This window comes from Peromyscus eremicus, chromosome 4, assembly GCF_949786415.1.
Source record: "Peromyscus eremicus chromosome 4, PerEre_H2_v1, whole genome shotgun sequence".
In the NCBI taxonomy this organism is placed as follows: Eukaryota; Metazoa; Chordata; class Mammalia; order Rodentia; family Cricetidae; genus Peromyscus; species Peromyscus eremicus.
In genome coordinates, this window is record NC_081419.1 from 79,839,197 (window position 1) to 79,860,144 (window position 20,948).

Genomic DNA, 20,948 nt, shown 5'->3' on the forward strand with positions numbered 1-20,948 from the left:
CCCTACCCTCACTAGTATCTGTGTGTATGTGTGTGTGTGTGTGTGGGGGGCTTTAGTTTCCAATTTGGGCCTGAGCTACCTATGTTGAACAAACATAGCACATTATCAGATGTATATATTTATATACATTTGAATTCCATGCCAAATTCTAACTTCACCAAATAGTGTCTAAAATCCCTAAGACGCTAATGGGAAAACCAAGGCCCAGGAAAGTTGAATAGGACTTACTCAGAGCCTTGGTTCCAAACTGAGGGGACTAGGGAATGAATTTACACAATATAGCAATTCTCAGGGGAACTTTGGTTAGATTCCAAACACTAAACTCATTTAAAAACTCATTACTCTCCATTAGAATGAAACGTTACAAACATGCCATGCTTACCAAAAGTAGACTTTAATGTCAGGCACCTCAAAGATCTTCACAAGAATCAATGAACAAAAGATAACAGAGCCCACTTTTTGTGACAAATGATCATTTCCTTACAATTTAAGTGGCTTACTCGATACTAAATTATGGGGTATGGAATATGATGGTACTTTTTTGTTGTTTTTTTTTCAAGACAGGGTTTCTCTGTGTATAGCCCTGGCTGTCCCGAAACTCACTCTGTAGACCAGGCTGCCCTTGCCTCCCGAGTGCTAGGATTAAAGGCATGTGCCACCACTACCTGTTCCTCTTTATTTCTAAGACCAGAAGGAAGTAACTGTTTCCACTATAAACTACTATGATCTAAATCTTAAAAAGAGCTAAACCTAAGATTTATATAAAAATGTTTACTATTAGATTGAGATCTCAGGATTTTAATGTAAATTATTTTGTATTTACAAAATATACATGTAAATCCCTCACACCAAAAACACAGTAACCATCATCCTAAAGCTATCTAATTTTCTCTTAAAAAAAAAAATTGGAATCGTATCTGAGGACCAATTTTTTTTCCCCCATGAAACCACTTCAGATTTATTTGATAGGGATAAAGTGGAAACAAAGTCAATATTTAACACATGATAGTTAAATCACACATTCATAAAACGTACTGTTTTTGAAGCTCCTTTGCACACTGTTTATGAAAAAATTTCAAGACCCAGGAAAGTCTCACAGGAAAGGCAAGATAGATGATTCTGTAGAATAATTTGAGAACACTTAGAAAAAGACTAGCAGCCAATACCATAATACTGGCATGTCTTCCTGGGTAATGGAATAATGATATTTAGTTTCTTCATATCCCTGTTTTCTAGTATTCCATCAGAAAAAATAATCTCTTAAAATGATTAAGTTGTTTTTTGACTCCAGCGTTCAGATTTAGTGTAGTACCTTGGAAGCATGCCTCTTCTGCCTCAGTGTTCCTTCTTGCTCTTCTCAACAGTCTCAGGAGCCCGACAGAAAAGACCTTTTGTTTTTAGAGTTGACATGTTTGAATTTCTAATCTTCTCCCACTTTGACAGAAGTTACCAAACAGAAATTTTTGGGAAGGGAGGGTGTGGAAGACAAACTGACAGTTATCTGCATAGTTTTAAATTTATTTCATCATAAGCCCAAGACCTTTCAGAAAACATTTGTGGTATCCCTGGGACACACAAGTGTTTGAAGAGCTACTACATAAGCCTGAGATTCACATTAGGGGCCGCTGCTGCCAAATACCTACAGTAATTCTGAGCCCACCATGAGACAGCTTTATTCTACACTCCTAATTGCAGGCGTTCTGGATTCTCCTTATTGTCATTTGTATGGTAATTCTGTTGGTAAAATAAACATGGTCTTTCCTAGGTGAAAGCAGAGCCTCGGATTTCAACTGTGCAACAAAGCCATTCCCAGGCAAAGGAGGTTACAGACACTCTTGATCTACTTGCCTTTTCTCCTGGAAACACTGACTGGCAGAGCCTTATGATAAACCGACTAAATGAAATTGAAAAGTTACTAAGCTTAGAAAATGACAACCAGCCCAAAAAAAGAAAAGCAGAAGAGATGCTGGAAAAAATAAGCGACTAAATGTTGATCAATGCGTTCAGTAGTCAAACTGGTGTGCTCGGGTGAAAGACTGTTCATGTACCTTTCACAGCTAGCTTCTCCTAGTGTTATGAAGACCCCATCGTGTATCTGCAGAGGTTGCTGTTAGCATCCAGGCCCCTTAACTTTTATCTCCCTTATATATTTCCTTCAAAGTACTGTTTGTTAGTTCCTTTCTTTACAGAAAAATATTATGATTAAGACAAACTGGCCCTTTTTGAACATTACTTTGTTTTCTAGAGTTTGTGATATTCCTTAAAACTGAGAAAATAAATGGCCAGACTAGTCAAATTTTAGTTGATAATGTTTTACTATGATGTAGAACTTTTTTTCCTCAAAGAAAGAACAAAATTATCCGCATAAAAACTCAGGTATCTGAAAGACTCAAAAGGCTATTTTTCACTTTGTTCAAGTTTTGTTTCCAGGCATTAAGAGTGTCGTACAGCTGTTGCCACTGCTGTTTTCCGAATGTCCGATGTGTGCTGTGACTAAAAATTAAGAACAAAGTATTAGTCAACCTTTTAACTGTTGAGTGGTCATTCAAAACACCACACAGTTGAATCTTTCTCAAATCAATATTAAATATCAATTAAAGTTAAAGGAGAATTTAAGCATTAGGTGTTTATTTTTAGAAACTCTTTTACCATATTGATCTTCAACAACTATAAAGCAGATACCAAGTCATTAGTATTCTAGCCAGTGCTTAGCCATTAAATGAAATGTGCTGGAAAATAGGACTCTTTAATTAAATAAGCTAATCACATTCGGTCTAAACCTTAATAAAATTATGATAAACAGCCACTGTTTAACTACAGCCAACTGGTAAGGACGCTACCTTGGTTCTCTAAACATTTAAGTGAAATAATCAGAACTAAAAGTATTAACAGTTCTTACCTGACAACTACTTTTCTCTGGGTCTGGTCAATTTTGCAGTAGACCATTTTAGTTCTTACAGCTGAAAGAGATTTTTACATGTTAGTTATATAGATTTCTAACGAAAAACAGCTAAGGTATGATCAATTGGCCAGAATAAAATTCTGCATTTGTAGTAACATTATTTTTAAAAAAATCAGTTCTTTGAATCTAATACAGAAAATGTAACCAGGAGGAAGACCCCTGCAGTGTCTGATGAATGCTGGAGCAAACTACTCAGTGTTAAAATGTTTCTACTGGGAACTCTAGTGCAAAAGGCAGGTATAGTGGCTCACACAATCTCAGCCCTCGGGAGACTGAGATAGGAGAGTTGTCTTGAGTTTAAGGCCAGCCTGGGCCACAGTTCTGACCCTGTCAAAACAAAGAATTCTATTCTGTTCTACAATTACTCATGGGGAGGATTAGCCTCCAACTAAGGTATTACTTCTTTAGATGACTACTGGAGACTTCGATTATTAGAAACCAAGGCAATAGTTGTATACATTTTATTAACTGTACAATCTTTCCAACTTGCAAAATTAAAAAGCTTGGAAAAATATTCCTGGTTAACAGTTATGCCATTCTATTTGCATTAATCCTTATGATCACATACAACTTCCATTCCTGTCGGCCTATGGGAAGGTGTGGGCTAAAATGTCTGTTTTTGTTTTGAGACAGTCTTGTTAGGTACCCCTGGCTGACTTGTGATAGTCCTTCTGCCTCAGCCTCCAAAGTGTTAGGATTATGAGCATGCATCAGAACAGGAAACATCCCTGCTTCTAAGCACCATACATAGCATACTGTGAGATTTTGAAAAACAGGACAAAAGCCTAAAGCCATAATTTATATATTCACTGACTTTTCATTCTACTACAAATAAATTTGATTACATGCTAAACAAATATACCTACTACCAAACAACCCAGCCTTGTCAGCATAACGCTCATTTCAAGATACAAATCTTAGGATCCACATCATAGATATTCTAGAAAACAATGAGAATGTTTTATTGCCTTACCGTCAATAACAAAGGCTTCCACATCATCAGCTCCAATCTGTAGTTCTTGCTGCATTGTATCAAAAGAAATCTCTTTATTTTCCACTGCCATTCCCATGAAAGTGAGGAGTCTCATTTTTGCCATATTTTGTTCATGTAACAGGCCTGAATAACAGAACAGTGAACCCTGTTGAGTGTCCATAAAAGGTTTGCACAATCACACCTAAGAGATAGTTGTCACTCTATGTGAGCACTTACACAGAGCAAACCTGACAAGTTACATTTGGCATTAGAGTACTGATTTTTTTCTAAACTATATTATCTTATAGTAATGAATAATAGAATACAGGTGATTAGGTCTAAAGTTAAGCATGGGCTACTAATACTATTTTTAGGCTCTAAAGGTTTTGGATATTTTTATAGGTTTTTTTTTTTTTCCGAGACAGGGTTTCTCTGTGTAGCTTTGCGCCTTTCCTGGAACTCGCTTTGGAGACCAGGCTGGCCTCGAACTCACAGAGATCCGCCTGGCTCTGCCTCCCGAGTGCTGGGATTAAAGGCATGTGCCACCACCGCCCGGCTTTTTATAGTTTTTAGGAGATGAAAATATATATAGCACATTTCATAGTTAAATTACCTAAAGCTTATGTTCACCAAGAGCTCTTCATTTAAACAGGTTCTGTGTCACTAGCACTAGAAAATAAGTAAAGGATCCTACTATTTAAACGAAGGGCTCTTAGTGAACATAAGCTTTGTATAATTGATGGTATAGTGTTTGCCTGACAACTATAAGGCCCTGAGGTTGGTTCCCAGTACTGCGCACACACATACAACTCTTAAACAATTTATATTTTCTTCCTTCTTACTTTTTTCCCAGACAGGTTTCTCAGTGTAGACCTGGCTATCCTGAAACTTGCTTTGTAGACCAGGCTGACCTTGAACTCAAAGATCTACCTGCCTCTGCCTCCTGAGTGCTGAGATTAAAGGTGTGCACCACACCTATCTTAAGTTATATTTTCATATGCCATTTCCCTTCTGGTCCCTCTGGATTTAGTATTTACAAATCAAGACTGTCATTTAACATTTACAATACTAAATTTAATACTCAGTATTAAATTGTACTGTTAGCAGATATGCATGTTTGATAAGCCCAAAGGATAAAATTATACAAGTCATTTAGTATTTGTATTATAATCTCTAGTGATACACACTATTAGTTACTCAAATCACAAAAAAACTGTTAGAAGTAGAAGTAAACATAACAAGCTAGCTTTCCTTTTTCTTTAAAAAAAAAAAAAAGACAAAAATCTAAAAACAAACCAAAAGAGATCAAGTAATTGACTTACAATTACAAAGGAAGTTGTAGGCAGAGAATTTAAGACCATTTATAAAACAGTGTAGAAACACAAAATAATCTACAAATTCTAAAGCTCTTTGGATTTTTCTTCTTCTTTTTTTTTTTTTGAGACAAGGTCTCTCTACATAGCCCTGTCTTAGAACTCACTATGCAGAACAGACTGGCCTCGAATTCAGAGATCTGCCTGCCTCTGCATCCCAAGTGCTAGGAGTAAAGGTGTGCGCCACCACACCTGGCTAGCTCTTTGAAGCTTTAAAAGGGTCCTAAGCAGAATTATAGCAGAGTGTTACGTACTTGTTTTGACAGTACTGTATTATCCAAACAAGTTTTAAAAAGTAATAGAACTATGTCAAGTATATTGTTAGTTATTTAAGCATCCACAAATAAAATGACAGTTAAAACACTCATGTACTAATGAAAGATTAGGAAAGCCTGTTAATACAGGGCATGATCATCTGTTAATTAGCTGTAATTACGATACAGGCTTCCGATTTGGCACAGATTCAACAAAAAACATGATGATCATAACTCAAATGAATGAGGTACACAAGTAAGTATTGCTGAGTTTAATGGTAATCTACAAGCATCAAAAAATTAATTAGTGCACATTAACCCTAATTAACAAATGCAAATCAGATGGTGATTAACTTTCTGAAGCAAAGAAGGTAGCAACTGGGTAACACCAGATTACATGTGGACATGTTAGGGCAATTTGGTTGACACAAGATAATGATACGATTGGCCCAAGTTGTCAGTGTTAATTAAAAAAAAAATGTTTTGACAATCTAATGCCACCTGTGGAATGTACTACTTATAACTTGATTTTCACTATAGTAAATACCTAAAAATACATATAAAACCTCCGACATTAAAATTAATAACATTTCTCCTAAAGTATCTGTAAAAAAGCTGATTTCTAGTTGAAGATATTAAAAAACCAAAGGCAAATTGGGGAATTTGTGTTCTAGTTGGCACAATAAATTAGCTGTTAGGAATTTGTTCCTATCAAAGAATAAGTATTAAAAGATTCTCACATTCTCAATTCTATGTGTATAAACACAGTCCTCTGAGGATGAAAAAATACAGACATTCAAACTCTGAAGGTCTGATTAAAAACTGCATGCACAGGTACCTGTGCTTATGGAATAGGTCAGTGAAGCTGCTGTGTCTTTCACTATCCCTTCACCTTCTTTCTTGGGAAAAGGCTCTCACTGAACCTGGATCTGACCATTTAGCTAGACTGCCTCATCTGCAGACCTTGAGATCTGTTTGTCCATGCATGACCAACACTAGGGTAACAGACACAGACTGCCTCGCCTAGCTTTGACATGGGTGCTGGGATCATGCTTGCACACCACATACCTTTACCTACTGAGACATCTCTCTAGCCTCTAAAAATACCCTTTAAATAGTTTACTGATGCTCTTGTGCAGGGGCCCCTACTGTAAATGAAAAGAAATGTATCAAGGAATGAAGATTATCCCTGGAATGAATTGCATGAAATCATTTATTTCTGTCTAAAAAACAAATTTATAGCCATTACTTTTAAACAAGGAACCAAACACAGCCTTTAGAACTCCTGTTCTGAAAAAGCAAACTATTATACAGGTGAAGCTTGAGTTACAGATCTGAAGGCAGCAGCGCTTTGGTTCATGAACTGGGCTTCCTTCCTAGAGGAAGGCTCAGGGCTCTCCATCGTATTTCAATTTTAAAGTTATAAAAAAATCTAATTTTATGGAAACATTTATTCATTACTAATATGTCAAAACCTTAATGCAGTAATAAAAAAATGTGCATCATTGAGCAATTTCTGCATTGTCACTGACCCTTGTCTTAAAATGCTGCAATATAGAAAACGCAGTTTTAATGCATGCAATAGCTTATGAACCAGTGCTCCTTTGAAACAGTCAATTACACATGGACGGGGGAGTGTCAAAGTGTTAATTACTACTCCTTTTGCCTTGGTGCGTAAATAAAGAGGTTGCTGACATTAACATTCCATCACACGGCTTCATGCCACAAAGCAAATTAACTGGGACAGAATGTGGTTTTCTGGGTCTAGTGCACCTGGTAAAGTATTCTACACAGACACTCACCCGTCTATTTAATCTTGGTGTATTTCAAATGCCTTATGTTCAAATAAGTCAACCTTCCCCCAAACCAATGGCTGTACAGAATGTACAGGTAATGGAAGTTAAGGTTAATCAAACTACAAAATGAGTTTAGTCATGTATTCCAACAGTCCTCTTCAGTCTCTACATCTCAGATACATAACCAATAAGGCTAATCTTTCAATTTTAATTATGAAACACAAATCAACCTCTACTGTATTTTAATTGCTATTTCAGTTGACTTAAGCATTTAAACAAAACCAAAATCTGTGAGTTTTACATTTAAAACCTGTTCAAAGGCTGGAAATGGCTTGGCTAGGAAAGACACTTGCCATCAAGTCTAACAACCCATTTGGTACTTGGGACCCACACAGTAGGAGAATAGACTCCTCCAAATTGTCTTCTGACATCATACATGTATGTATACCCCCCCATACACACACACACCAGTAACTAAAATCTTAATAAAAGTACAAAACAAAACAAAAACACCAAAGATAAAATCAGATTTCTTATGCTGTCTTCTAAATGTAGTTCAGTGTGGTGATACATTGTGTACCCTAATACAATCTGCCTGAAGATCAGAGGACAGAACAAAGCCACTAGATTAAACATAGAGGCTAGGCAGTGGTAGCACACACCTTTAATTCTAACATCCGGGAGACAGAGATTCGTCTGGATCTCTATGAGTTCAAAGCCACCCTGGACTACATGAGATTGACTCAGTCTAGGAGAGAAACAGTGCCAGGCAGTGGTGGCACACGCCTTTAATCCCAGCACTTGCGATCTCAAGCCTTTGCTTTGGAAGCACACACACCTTTAATCCCAACACTAGAGAGGTTGAAACAGGAAGTGATATGGCTGGATAGAGAAAGTTATATAAGGCATAAGGAGACAGGAACTGAAGGCTGAGGAGTCTTAGAGGTAAGACACGGCAGTGGCTTGTTCCTTTGTCCCTGATCTTCACGCAAATTTTATTAGGGTACACAATATATCACCACAGTTCAGAGCTTTTACTACTATGCAAATATCACTACATATCCATCTTGGCAGTGCAGTCAACCATATATGGAATATTATTTATTAAAAGGGAGGAGAAATCTGATACAATTCTGCAATTATATTATTTTTTACACATCACCATGTAGTCTAACAATAATTTTTTTTAAAAATCAACCTTAACCATTAGCCTTTCATCATCAAACCTTACCAGCTTTTAAAGTAAGTACTTCTATGCCACATGTAATTGCTCATGCTCATTCCTGTCTTTCCCTCAAAACAAACAAAAAACCAACCCAATCAAAATCAAACACTTACCGAGTGAATCAATGAAGTCCTTATTATTCTGATAGAACTTGACATATGATGCCAATTTAGCACTCACAAAAATGGTTAATAACTATAGAGATAAGAGACAAAATAGTATCAAGAAAGAAGCTAGATGTACATTCAGATTTTAAGACACTGACTTCTAACAATAATTCTCCATGTTTAGTGTGTCTTTACCAGGTTACTGCCCAACCACCCATCTAGTTCATTTAAAAAACAAACAAACAAACAAACAAATAAAAAAATAGGGAAGTACACTGAGTTCTAAGCTACCTAGCCCAAATGGAAAACAATTAAAAAAAAAATTAGCTGTACTTCAAAACTACAAACATGGATTCTTCTGTTTTGTTTCTAAGAGAATGTCTTGCCATATATAGTTCATGCTGATCCTAAACTTGTGATCCTCAGCCGGGCGGTGGTGGCACACGCCTTTAATCCCAGAACTTGGGAGGCAGAGACAGGCGGATCTCAGTGAGTTCCAGGACAGCCTGGGCTACAAAGCAAGTTCCAGGACAGCCAGGATTGTTACACAGAGAAACCCTTTCTCAAAGAAAAAAAAAAAAACAAAAACAAAAACCCAAAAACTTGTGATTCTCTTGCGCTCCAGCCTCCTAAATGGCTGGGACCAAGACTGGCTATTCATGTTTTTTATCTTAATTTGGGGCAGTGATATTAAGTAATAAAAAGAAAAGTGTATTTGTGAAGTTCAAATTGTCTACACTAAGGAAAAAGATAAAGAAACAGTGTTTAGTAGACAGAAAAAGCTGGTCCTAATCCTAATACTAGTCTGTTCCCAACAAAGGGGAGGATCTCTCCCGCATGAATTCCAAACAAAAAGGGACTGCTGCTTCAGCATGTAAGACTCCAGAGAGAACACTATTCACACCAAAGGACAAACTACTTACATCATGGATAAGCTCGCCTTCCAAAAACTTGACCGGCTTTAGAGTAAGAAGATGGTCAAAAAGAAAGGCATTTGGATCCTTCAGTGCCCGCACGATACACCTTGATAAGAAAACAAAAAGTAAGCTGGGCCTTGAAATCCTAGTTTGTCTCTGATTACCTTGCAGATCATAAGATATATTTAATTCAGTAAACTAAGAGTTCAATATACGACAGCAGGAGATAGAAATTTGAGTCACAACAGGTCACTATCTTTTTACTGAGGTGTGCTTTGTTAGCTGTAATGCAATGGCAAGAGCTCACAGGCGTCGCATCTCACTCACCCTCACAACAACCTAACAGACTGTTCTCACGGCCGTGTTAGAGATCATGAAAGATACTCAGAAAACCAAGAAACTCATCTCGAAATTACAAATTAAGGTCTGGGGAGAAAGTTTAAACACTGATAATCTAACTCTAAAGCAGAGACTTTGCCATTCTCCATCCGTGTGTGTGCCAGCTCCTGCTGTGTCCAAGTCCACGGGCTGTAATAACCCTCTATGGAAATTTCATAAAAATCTAATTCTAGCCTCACTGTTATGCTAAATCTAGGATTATGAAAATCCTTAGTTTCTCATTAGCGACTGGCTTAATTCTGAAAAGTAACCAAACTTTTCCCTGTCTACATACCTTATTAAGAGAAACTGACCTCAGAGTGAGTTATTAGCTACAAACAGCTCAAGCCTATACAGTAAATACCAAGTGGCTATCTCACATGTATTACCAACCCTCAATGTGCTACTGGACCAGCTCTGGCCTGCTGCAGAGATTATGTCAATTGTTGAACTGAATTCTGTAGCTCACCTAGCTGTTGGCAAGTGCTCACCCAAGCAATGTTCAATGTTACCTGTGGGCATCAACTCGAGCCTGGGAAGCGTTGTCTTCTGTATAACTCCCGAGCAATTCCACCATGACCTTTGATGCAGCATCACTAAAAAAAAAGCAACATTTCAACAGTCTGAATTTTGTTAGCCAGTCACCCTCTACAAATACTTATGCATATATAAAACAGTGACCAAGATGGCTTTTCTCAAGGTATGACAGGTAAGCTGAGATCCCAAAAGAATCAACCTCCCTTTCCCTTCTAGTCTTTGCTGTGAGAAAGGTAGGGCAAGAAGACTTACCAGGCAAAAAAGAGGTGAGTATAAAGCTCAAGACAGGTTGTTAAGATAATGTGGGTGCTGCACCAACATCACATATTTACATCACTGCTTAAAATAGCCCTCCAGTTTAATTCTCCTTAAAATTATGTGGATGGTCAATCCTTACTATATAAAAGGGGTAAAATAATTGAACTCATTTATTTAACTTGGATGCTTATAAAATGCTTATCCTGGCTGGGGATGTAGCTCAATGGTAGAGTGCTTGCAAAGTATGTGAAAGGCTCTGGATTCTAGCCCCAGTACTTCAAACAAATCAAGCAAACAAACCTACCCTGCATTTACCTTTGCCCTTTCTTACTTCCTTTAATTAGTGACTCCTCAGACAGTTCAGAAATTATTGCTAAGCTGAGAAAAATTAGGGTTTGCCCCCTTTTCTAGATTACTTTTCCATTCCTATCTGCATTCAACCTGAGAAGCACAGAAGGAACTGCGTTTGCCTTAAGTTCAAAGATATATATAGACATAGTTATGCGGCACTTAACATCTTATACACAGTACTCTAATTATAAAAATCCAAAGGAAAGCATTAAGAAACCCCGTGTACTACTCATAGTTAGTTAGCTTATTCTCCATCCCAGGCACACCATGTCTTCCAGCTTTAGCAACCACAGTATAATTCAATCTAGTACAGCTCAACTAAACAAGTCTTTCTTATTAAAATTCAAATACCCCATTTAAAATGCACAGCATGGCAGGACATATAAGGGCTTAGCTAACTAGGATCAGTCTTTAAAATGTAGGCATGCAGGCAAAACATCCCTACACATAAAAATAAAACACAGACACACACACCAGTGAATTTTTTTAAAAAAGAGAAAGTATTCAGCAGTGGTTAAGTATATTCTAATAGCTTATACTAGGACATGTCCAGTAGCCCTGGGAGATGCTACTGACCTATCTAGATTTCTCTGAGAGTAGCTCTGGAATTCAATTATTTCCTTCCCATACACAACAGACTAAAAGCCAAACAAGCAATGATGAAGAGAAATTATCAATTCCAGCAGCACCTGACATTCATAGGCAATCACCATACTCATCACCTAAAACCACCGTGTTGGAAAAATCAACTCAATTCCTAAAGGAAAACTTAAAAATGAAAAGTGTAACAGGGAAAGATAGTCATATTCAGCATTAGCCAGTGTTTTGCTTTAAATAATGAAGCCTTTAAAACCCATCTGCGACGTTCTTACTGACCTGAGGTGAGGAGAAGGAGCACTGCTTCCACTTTAAGTACTACAGCCACACCAAGCAGTCTGTTCTACTCAGGGTCATCCAAGTGGTGAGCTCAAGGTCTGCACCCCAGAGGCCTGACTCCACAGCCTGAACACTGAGATACACACCTGTCCTCTTATAGTCTGCATGGACTCCATCTGATATGGTCTTCAAAGGAAACTACTTTCTCTCAGTGCTTTCCTGAACTGGTTAAAATGTTGTCACAAGCAGTCCAGCATGGAGTAAAGTACTCTCTGCCAAGATGAGAGGCACACACCACTGCTGTGGGATGTATGGCAAATGTGTTGCTGATTAATCAATAAAACACTGATTGGCCATTGGCTAGGCAGGAAGTATAGGCGGGGCAAGGAGGAGAATAAATCTGGGAAGTGGAAGGCTGAGTCAGAGAGACACTGCCAGCTGCCACGATGAGAAACAGCATGTGAAGATGCCGTAAGCCACGAGCCACGTGGCAAGGTATAGACTTATAGAAATGGATTAATTTAAGCTGTAAGAACAGTTAGCAAGAAGCCTGCCACGGCCATACAGTTTGTAAGCAATATAAGTCTCTGTGTTTACTTGGTTGGGTCTGAGTGGCTGTGGGACTGGCAGGTGAAAGAGATTTGTCCTGACTGTGGGCCAGGCAGGAAAACTCTAGCTACACACCACCACATCTGGCTTAAGTGTTTCTGGGTATGGAAGTCAGGGCTTTACTTATGCAAGCCTTTACTAATTATGTTCTATCTCCAGCCTCTGGCCCAGTTAGTCTTTGTAATTACCTTTTAACTTAGTAGCTACAATCTAAGAACTAGAATTCTGGTGACTGTAGAGAACAAAGAAAACTACTGGCTCAACTTGTCTTCAAGGAATGTCCCCACCTACTTAAACAGCTGGGGAGATGTCAGTGCAGTACTTCTGAATACCTTTTCTTACAATCCACGAGTGCCTCGTAAAGTAGTCTTAAGAGAGTGTGTTTCTTTTCCGTGGTGAGCTTCCAGTCGGAAATCCACTTTCTCACCTACAATGACATTTATGAAAGGAGAGAACTTATTAACACAGCTGAGCAGCAAATGTTCAGTTTTAAACACTTAGAAGGCACAGTGGGCAAGATAATCGGTTCCAAGCTCATCCACAACGACACAGCAAGTTTGAGGCCAGCCTAGGCTACAAAAGATCCTGTCTCAAAAAACTACATCCCACACTTCTCCAAAGAAGAAACAGAGATATGGTTTAGGACATGCAGAGCTGCTACTATCTTAGCTACAACCTAAGTAAGCTACATTTCCTACAAACAGAACATGCACTCCACAAGACACTCACTTGATCCAGCTCAGTTGGGATGTACTGGATGGCCCCACACGATGCTGCCACCTTGATGAGGCTGCAGTACACTGTGTATCTTACAGGAGTGTTCTTATCCATGCCATGGAAAAGGTTGCTGAGCCTGGTTAACAACAATGTCTGAGGTCAGCAATCAAAAGTATTAACTGAGGCTACCTGCTCTCACAACAAACCCGAGGCAGCACTAACAATCACTTCATAGTACAAAGGAGGGAATTGGGACACAGAAAGTTAAGAGACTGCCCAAAACAATGTTAACAAAACGCTGACAGTTAAAATTTAAAATTCCTGCTTTTAACAATCACAATTTATGACATACAAGCAGCCCTTTGAGTGCTTTGTTTCTAAAAAAAAAGATTTATTTTTATTATTTCAAAGTGTGTGTGTGTATGCACGTGTACATCCACATGGATACCAGAAGAGGCCAGAAGTAGTGGATCCCCAGGAGCTGGAGTTATTGGAAGTTGAGCAGCCTGACATGAGAGATAGGAACCAAACTTGGGTCCTCTGTGGAGTTATCTCTCCAGTCTCTTCTTGCAGTCTTAAACTTACAATTGCAGTCTTAGAGACGGGCGTTCACCTTCCCGAAACTTGACCAACTTTTCACACAGACTTTCAATCAATGCTTCTTGCTTGTCTGGTTCCAGGATCAAGAGGAGGGATACTACACTGTTCATCACACTTTCAACATCTACACGGGCAACAAGAACACAATCAGCAGAGGTTAACATGCAGCACGTCTAGTTCAGTATGTTATTCCTAGTGTTCTAATACAAAGTCACTCTAAAAATACATAGTTTGGCTACTGTGAATGTTCGAGAAGACACTTGATTTCAGGGAAGCAGTAAGTATATACAGCATCCATGAGTTCACACTGTACCAGCACCATTGCAAAGTCAACATTCAGAAAGCAGGTGATGATTTACATGTTCATTTATTTTCTTTTATGATTTTTATTGGCATAATATCCAATCATGTTGAAATTACCTGCTGGATTTTTAGGCCAGTGTGTCTCAACTGAAGAAAACTTTGTACCTCGTGTAGAGCATTACTTAGAAAGGAAAGGCTGTTAAATTTCTACTGGTGAATTTTCAAGTATTACAGATAATAATTGCACACAAAGTTTAATCTCTAAAGCTTAACAAGGATTTCTGAACTCACAGTACAGAAATTCTAGCTCTATCTCAATAAATGGGGAGCAGCCTAACAATTACATATTACTTGAAATAATGCCTCTTTGATGTCTATCCAAACCTCTTTAGTTCATTTCAAAACCATCAACATCTAGTATGTATAGAACACACATATACATATTTAAGACGTTTCCCCTAAATGGCTTACTTTACAGGTCTAACAGGAAAAACTGAAATTATATGAAAAGATTACATTAAAAACAACTGCTTGAAAATCTTTAATTTAAAAAATATTTTCCTGTATTTTGATTGTATTCTTTCCCTTCCACACTGCTTAAAAATCTTAAGTCTCAAACAAAAGCATACAACTGACAAGAAAAATTTTAAGTAGAGAAGTTCTCTTATGACTAATAAGAAATATTTTGTAGAAAGAATTAAAACAAACCTTTATCATCTTCCTTTAGACACACATCACAGGCTTCAATAATCTGAGCTAAATCTACATGAAGTCCACCTTCTGAGTTCTCTTCTGAGATCTCAGCTCCTTTTGATTTCAAATAAGCACGAAGTTCAGCTGCCTGTGAATCAAACAGGGTTGCTAAATCTCTATGTCCATTTGTAAAACTGACTCATGACAAAACACAAAATACCAAACCCATCTGCCCCGCTTCCAAAGTAACATGCAAGTGCTAACTAATGGTCTTCAAGTTGTGTGATTCTCACTCTCCCTACAGAGCCCAGGCAGACACTTCACCAAGATCATCTTCAGTTTCCTGTCCCCTGCATCCTGCTAGACTTCCAGCCAGAAGCAAATGCTTTCTCATATAGCCCAAGGGTTGCCACTGAGAGGGATGGGGACTAGAGAGAAGTCAATCGATTAGGGTCCTATCAAAACAACTAATTACTCAAGTCAGTCATTTGGACCTTTCCTGCTTTACTCCCTAATTATGATCTTTAGTAATTTTTTTCTTTGATGGTTTGGTATTCATGTAGTCAAACATGAATGCAGATGATTTTTCAATCTAATAAAATAAAAAAACTGAAGCAGCAGAGGAAAGAACTTCACTAGAAAACGCACAGGTGGCAGGGAGTAGTGGTGCACAACTGTGGTCTCTGCATTTGAGACAGAGGCAGGGGGATCTCTGTGTTCCAGGCCAGCCAAGGCTACTTAGTGAAACCCTTCTCACAAAACAAAACAACACAGAAAATGCACAGGTGTCAAACTGCCTGGACAAAGCAAAACCACCAACATTTTATTCCCACAAATGTGTTTAGCTACCTCAGAAACCTAATAAACGCATAGATCTGAGAGCACTATTTTTCCAAATAACATAGTAACCTCATATAAGAAGTTGGTATGGGCCAGTGGCCCGCACCTTTAATCCCAGCACTTGGGAGGCAGAGGCAGGCAGATCTCTGTGAGTTTGAAGCCAGCCTGGTCTACAGAGCACATTCCAGGACAGTAAGAGAGCTGTTACATAGAGAAACCTTGCCTCAAAATTCTTCCTTATGATACAAATTTATAATCCAATCAAGATTTCTAAAAAGCTTTACAAACTTTTTTCTAAGAATTAGTCAAGCTTAACTTTTTTGTATCATTCTTGCTGACCACAGTGGTTATGCGACAGAAATTAAGGAAAACGAAGACAATTAATTCCAGTCAAACGGAATTTTATCAAATATAGTGGTGAAGCAGTCAAATTCTGTGCCTGAAAGGAATCACTAGTATGAAATTCATGCATAACCCAACAGTAACATAAGAAATGGTACTGTACAATATGACCAACGACAATATTCACGGACCCTGGGGGAAGTACCTTTTCGGTAAACATTAGCCAATTATTGGTTAACACGCTTCCATTGCTATCAATTACTTTCTTCTGCATCTCTCTATGTGTACATAACTCCCTTTCCATTCTTGTTTAACACATGGAACCTGAGGTTTCTGTCAGAGGGGATCGCGAACACACGAACACACACACACACACACACACACACACACACACACACACGACCACGAGAACCGTCTTCAGAGATCAGTTTAGGCTACACAAAATTAAAAGAATGTCATCGCAACGATTAAACTTCTGTTGTGAGTTAAACGAGCAGCCTCTGTCCTGTACACCGAAGTAAACCTCAACTAGTAAACGTCCAAGTGTCAGGACGGCACTCCAGGTGCATACGCCCCGCAGCAGCCATGGGGCTGACAGGTGGAACTGTGGGAACAGAAACCACGGGTGGACGAGGAAACCGAAGCCGCCTAAGACAAGCATGTGGATGATAGCTCAGGGTGCCTTTTCCCGGACTGCTGACGCCGACCCTGCGAACCCCAGACACCGTTCCCTGAAAGTTCTAGGTCGTCCTCCGAGACTTCGACGGTGTCCCGCCGCCCCCCAGGCCTGCGTCCCGACCGTCGGCCGCGCGCGCCGAGCCCCGGGCTGGAGAGCGCGCCCCCGCCTCACGGCCTCGGTCCCGGAGGTCCCCCCACCCCCGCCGCCCCGCGGGCCCCGCAGCGTGCACCTGGTCTTCTTCGCTGATGTCGATGAAGGCCGGGACGCTCATGGTGAAGGCCCGGCTGCGGAAGACTCTCCGCTCGAGAACCACGCCGACCGGAAAAGGGAGCGGGGCCCCGCGGCGTTACGCACAACCGCTTCCGGGTCAGCCAGAGAGGGCCGGTCTCGTGGGCGGGGCCCACAGCGCTACTTCCTCCCCGTGGACTTCTGGTCCTGCGCTCCGCCTCACCGCAGCGCGGGCTCCTCCCTAAACCCCGCCCCCCGGAAACTTAGGTGGGCTGGGCTAAGTTGTCCGCTGTGGGTCAAGCTCTGCCCCAGGCAGCCACCGGATCCTGCCTAGGCTATGCCATCCAGAGCCTAGCGATCTCTTGCTGACTCCACAGTCTTCCAGATGGCCCCTGTCCTTAAAGCCTTGGAACTTTTGTTTTTCTGTGTTATGCTTCAACTCAGTTTGCTGGTCCAGTTGCTAAGCAATGTTCCTTGCTACTTGAGGGTGACTTGTTTTCAAAGAATGCTCCCACTTAATAAGGACTTAGCTGAACAAAATATATCACAGTATCTGTTAGTGAGTATCTGTTAGAGGTTGATTCCAGGATCTTCTCTCCAAAGATGCCAAAATCTATGGGTTCTCAAGACCCTTCTGTAAAAAGGACTTAGTGTGTGTATACTACCTCTGCACGTCTTTCTGTATACTTTAAGTCATCTCTAGGGTACTTAAAATACCCAATACGATGTAAATTCTCTGTACTGTGTTTTCTAGGGAATGACAGATATTTTCCTAGAATATTTTAGTCTGCAGTTGATTGAATCTGGATGCAGAACTTGGAGCTATGGAGGACCAATTATATAAAGAACGTTGAAAACGCAACAATAAGGGGGAAATGCAATTAAAAAATGGGCTGAAAAATGGGCAGAGAATAGGCACATGGTCTCCTCAGTTGAGAAAATGCCCCATCAAATGGCCTGTCAGGCATTTTCTTAATTAATGATTGATGTGTGAGTGGGAGGACCCAGCCACTGTGGGTGGTGCCACCCTGGGTAGATGGCCCTGAGTTGTACTAAAAAGCAAGCTGAGCTAGCCGCGAGGAGCAAGTCAGTCAGCAAACCTCTGCTTTAGTACCTGCCTCGGGTTCCTGCCTCAGGTTCTTGCCTCGGGACCTGAGAGTTATAAGATGAAAACACCCTTCTTCCAAGTTGTTTTTGGCCAACGTTTTATCAGCAGTGGAAAGCAAACTAAGAGAATCTCCCTGGAGTACGGGGCTACAGAGTAAAGTGAGCAGGAGATACACTGTCAGAAAGAAAAGGAAGGGAGGCTGGTTGAAAAGAGGGAGGGGAGGGAGGGAGAGGGTGGAAGAGGAAGGAGTAGGGATCCGAGGAGCCCAAACATACTAGAATATTCTCAGAATTGTAGATAGGAGAAGATACCCAATAGTCCCGTGAAAATATTGATACACTAGTTAATAGTTAAGGCCAAAGCCAGGGCACTGAAGCTGCTTGCTCATCATCACAGTAACCTTTGCTTTGTATTTTGAAAGGTGACATTTTCTCTGAGATTTATACTTTTCTTTCTTTCCTTTTTTTTGTATTTGTTCTTTTGTTTGTTTGTTTTCATTTTGTTTTGTTTTGTTTGTTTTCAAGACAGAGTTTCTCTGTGTAACAGCTCTGGCTGTCCTGGAACTCGCTCTGTAGACCAGGCTGGCCTGGAACTCACAGAGATCCGCCTGCCTCTGCCTCCCATGGTATGCCACCATGCCCATTGAGATGAATACTTTTCAACCTTACTTTCAGTTTCTTTTCTATTCAAGATGAAAATGTGTTGATCCAATTGTTTTCAACTTTAGTGTTGCCAGCTTTCTCTTCAATATTTCATTTGAACTCATCAATAAATCCTTCTTTAAAAATACATAGATTTTGTTGAATATTTTAATATTAACCCTCCCCCTTCTTACCACTCTCCCCACCTTTTTTTAGAACCACTTTCCCTTATTCTGTGACTTTTCGGAGTAAAAGACTGTGACTTTGAGAAGTAAAGGAATGTGGCTTCAGTGGACTCTCGAGAGGGAGGCAGTGAAAGGATAGGGACAAATTACTTGAGGCTTTAGATATCTATTCATTAAAAAAGTGTCGAGCTCTCTGACATCATTATGTACCAGGCACTGTTGCAGGTGTTGTGAGCCACCAGAGGGAACAAAATTAAGGCCTGCAACTTATTTATTGTTTACGCTGCTGTGATGGAACCAAACCCATGGCTTTGGGTGTTATAGGCAAGCTCTCTATCTCTAAGCAATACACTGAGTCCTTGTCTTACTTTGGGTGTTATAGGCAAGCTCTCTATCACTAAGCAGTAAACTGAGTCCTTGTCTTATTAGGGTTACTATTGCTATGACAAAATACCATGACCAAAAGTAAGTTGAGGAGGAAAGGGTTTATTTGGCTTATACTTCCACATCATTGTCCATCACTGAAGGAAACAGTCAGAGCAGGAACTCAAACGGGGCAGGAACCTGGAGGCAGGAGCTGATGCAGAGGCCATGGAGGGGTGCTGCTTACTGGCTTGCTCCCCATGACTTGCTCAGCTTGCTTCTTTTTTTTCCGGTGTTTTTTGAGACAGGTTTTCTCTGTGTAGTTTTGGTGCCTGTCCTAGATCTCGCTCTGTAGACCAGGCTGGCCTCGAACTCACAGAAATCCACCTGGCTCTGCCTCCTGAGTGCTGGGATTAAAGGCATGTGCCACCACTGCCAGGCCTCAGCTGTGCTTTTTTATAAAACCCAAGACTACCAACCCAGGAGTGGCACTACCCACAGTGGGCTGGACCTTTCCCACATCAATCAGTAATTAAGAATATGTCTTACAGGCTTGCCTACAGCCTGATCTTATGGAGGCATTTTCTTAATCAAGATTCCCTTCTTTCAGATAATTTTAACTTGTGTCAAGTTGACCCAAAACTAGCCAGCTCAATCCTCTACAATTTTTTGATGATACTTTTATCAAATTCATTTTTTAACTGAGTAAAAAACAGCATTGTTTTTAGTTAATGTTTCCTGACCATGTAAGATTTTTTTTTCTAAAAAATCTTTCTTAATTCAGACAAATTGTAGCTGGAGAATTTTTCTCCAGCTCCCACCGCCAAGCCTCACCAGTCCCGGAGCCCACTTATAAAATAAACACACAGACTCTTACATTATTTAAACTGCTTGGCCATTAGCTCAGGCCTATCATTGTCTAGCTCTCACTCTTATATTCAGCCCATTTCTATTAATCTTTACTTTGCCACGTGGCTCGTGGCTTACCAGTACTTTACATCTTCCTTGTCTTGGCAGTGGCTCCAGCCAGTCTCCCTTTCCTTTCTCCTTCCTCAATTCTCCTCTCTCCTTGTCCCGCCTATACTTCCTGCCTGGTCACTGGAAATCAGTGCTTTATTTATATAGAGCCATATCCACAGCACAAATGGCGCAAGAAATGCTATCTCCTATATGCAGGAGACATTCTGAATGTTTCAGATAAAAAGTTTAGAGTCAGTTGAGCTAGCTGATTCCAACCTGAGGCCTGATAAAAAATGGAAGTCTCTGGTGTGTCAGAAGCAGTGAAGAGTTACCAGTTGCTACCACACTAATGATCTGTCACTACTATATCATATCCTTCTTGAGAGTTTCTCAAACATGTCCTCAGAACTTCCCAACACAGAAGGAGCAGAAAGTTGAACAAAACTCTAAATATTCTGGAAGGCAAAGCCATTTCTCTAGCTGATGTGGGTGTTGGTTTGCTTTTGAGTTGGAGGTCTCATGTAGCCCAGGTTAGCCTCGAACTAATTGTGTAGCTGCAACTGACCTTGAAAACCTACCTCTCTTGTTTCTACTTCCTGAAATACAAAGCATACTTTTTATGTGAATGCTGGGGACTCGAACTTAGATACTGGTGATGGCGGAGCAATTGCTC

General features: G+C 40.0%; 2 protein-coding genes across 3 annotated transcripts in view; one reads left to right on the top strand and one right to left on the bottom strand.

Moving 5' to 3' along the window:
* The window catches only part of Ccdc73 (coiled-coil domain containing 73), a 95,805-nt gene extending 93,275 nt beyond the window's left edge, over positions 1-2,530 (top strand). Inside the window, exon 17 of the mRNA XM_059261043.1 lies at positions 1,766-2,530. Coding sequence (XP_059117026.1) covers positions 1,766-1,987 — 222 coding nt within the window. The 3' untranslated portion in view covers positions 1,988-2,530. The remainder of the gene's footprint in view (positions 1-1,765) is intronic.
* On the bottom strand, positions 2,297-17,148 carry Eif3m (eukaryotic translation initiation factor 3 subunit M). Of its 2 annotated transcripts, none has more exons than XM_059261045.1 (11): positions 17,020-17,148; positions 14,945-15,077; positions 13,919-14,057; positions 13,346-13,469; positions 12,949-13,043; positions 10,498-10,581; positions 9,614-9,713; positions 8,697-8,778; positions 3,936-4,079; positions 2,900-2,960; positions 2,297-2,493 (listed from the first exon to the last, which is right to left on the bottom strand). In XM_059261045.1, exons 1-11 carry the CDS (start codon positions 17,059-17,061, stop codon positions 2,373-2,375), a joined length of 1,125 nt encoding a protein of 374 aa, XP_059117028.1. In that variant the 5' UTR covers positions 17,062-17,148; the 3' UTR covers positions 2,297-2,372. The 2 variants fall into 2 exon arrangements, with proteins under 2 accessions (XP_059117028.1, XP_059117027.1); XM_059261044.1 differs by lacking the exon at positions 17,020-17,148 and adding an exon at positions 16,317-16,475.
* Between the last annotated feature and the right edge of the window lie 3,800 nt (positions 17,149-20,948).

Excerpts from the sequence above, each read along its gene's own strand:
- Eif3m (XM_059261044.1), bottom strand. The coding sequence starts at position 16,415 with ATGGAAAGGGAGTTATGTACACATAGAGAGATGCAGAAGAAAGTAATT. Across the intron at positions 9,714-10,497 it reads GCTCGAGTTGATGCCCACAG|GTGTATCGTGCGGGCACTGA; the intron begins GTAACATTGAAC and ends TTTCTTATCAAG. Across the intron at positions 2,961-3,935 it reads GGAAGCCTTTGTTATTGACG|CTGTAAGAACTAAAATGGTC; the intron begins GTAAGGCAATAA and ends AATCTCTTTCAG.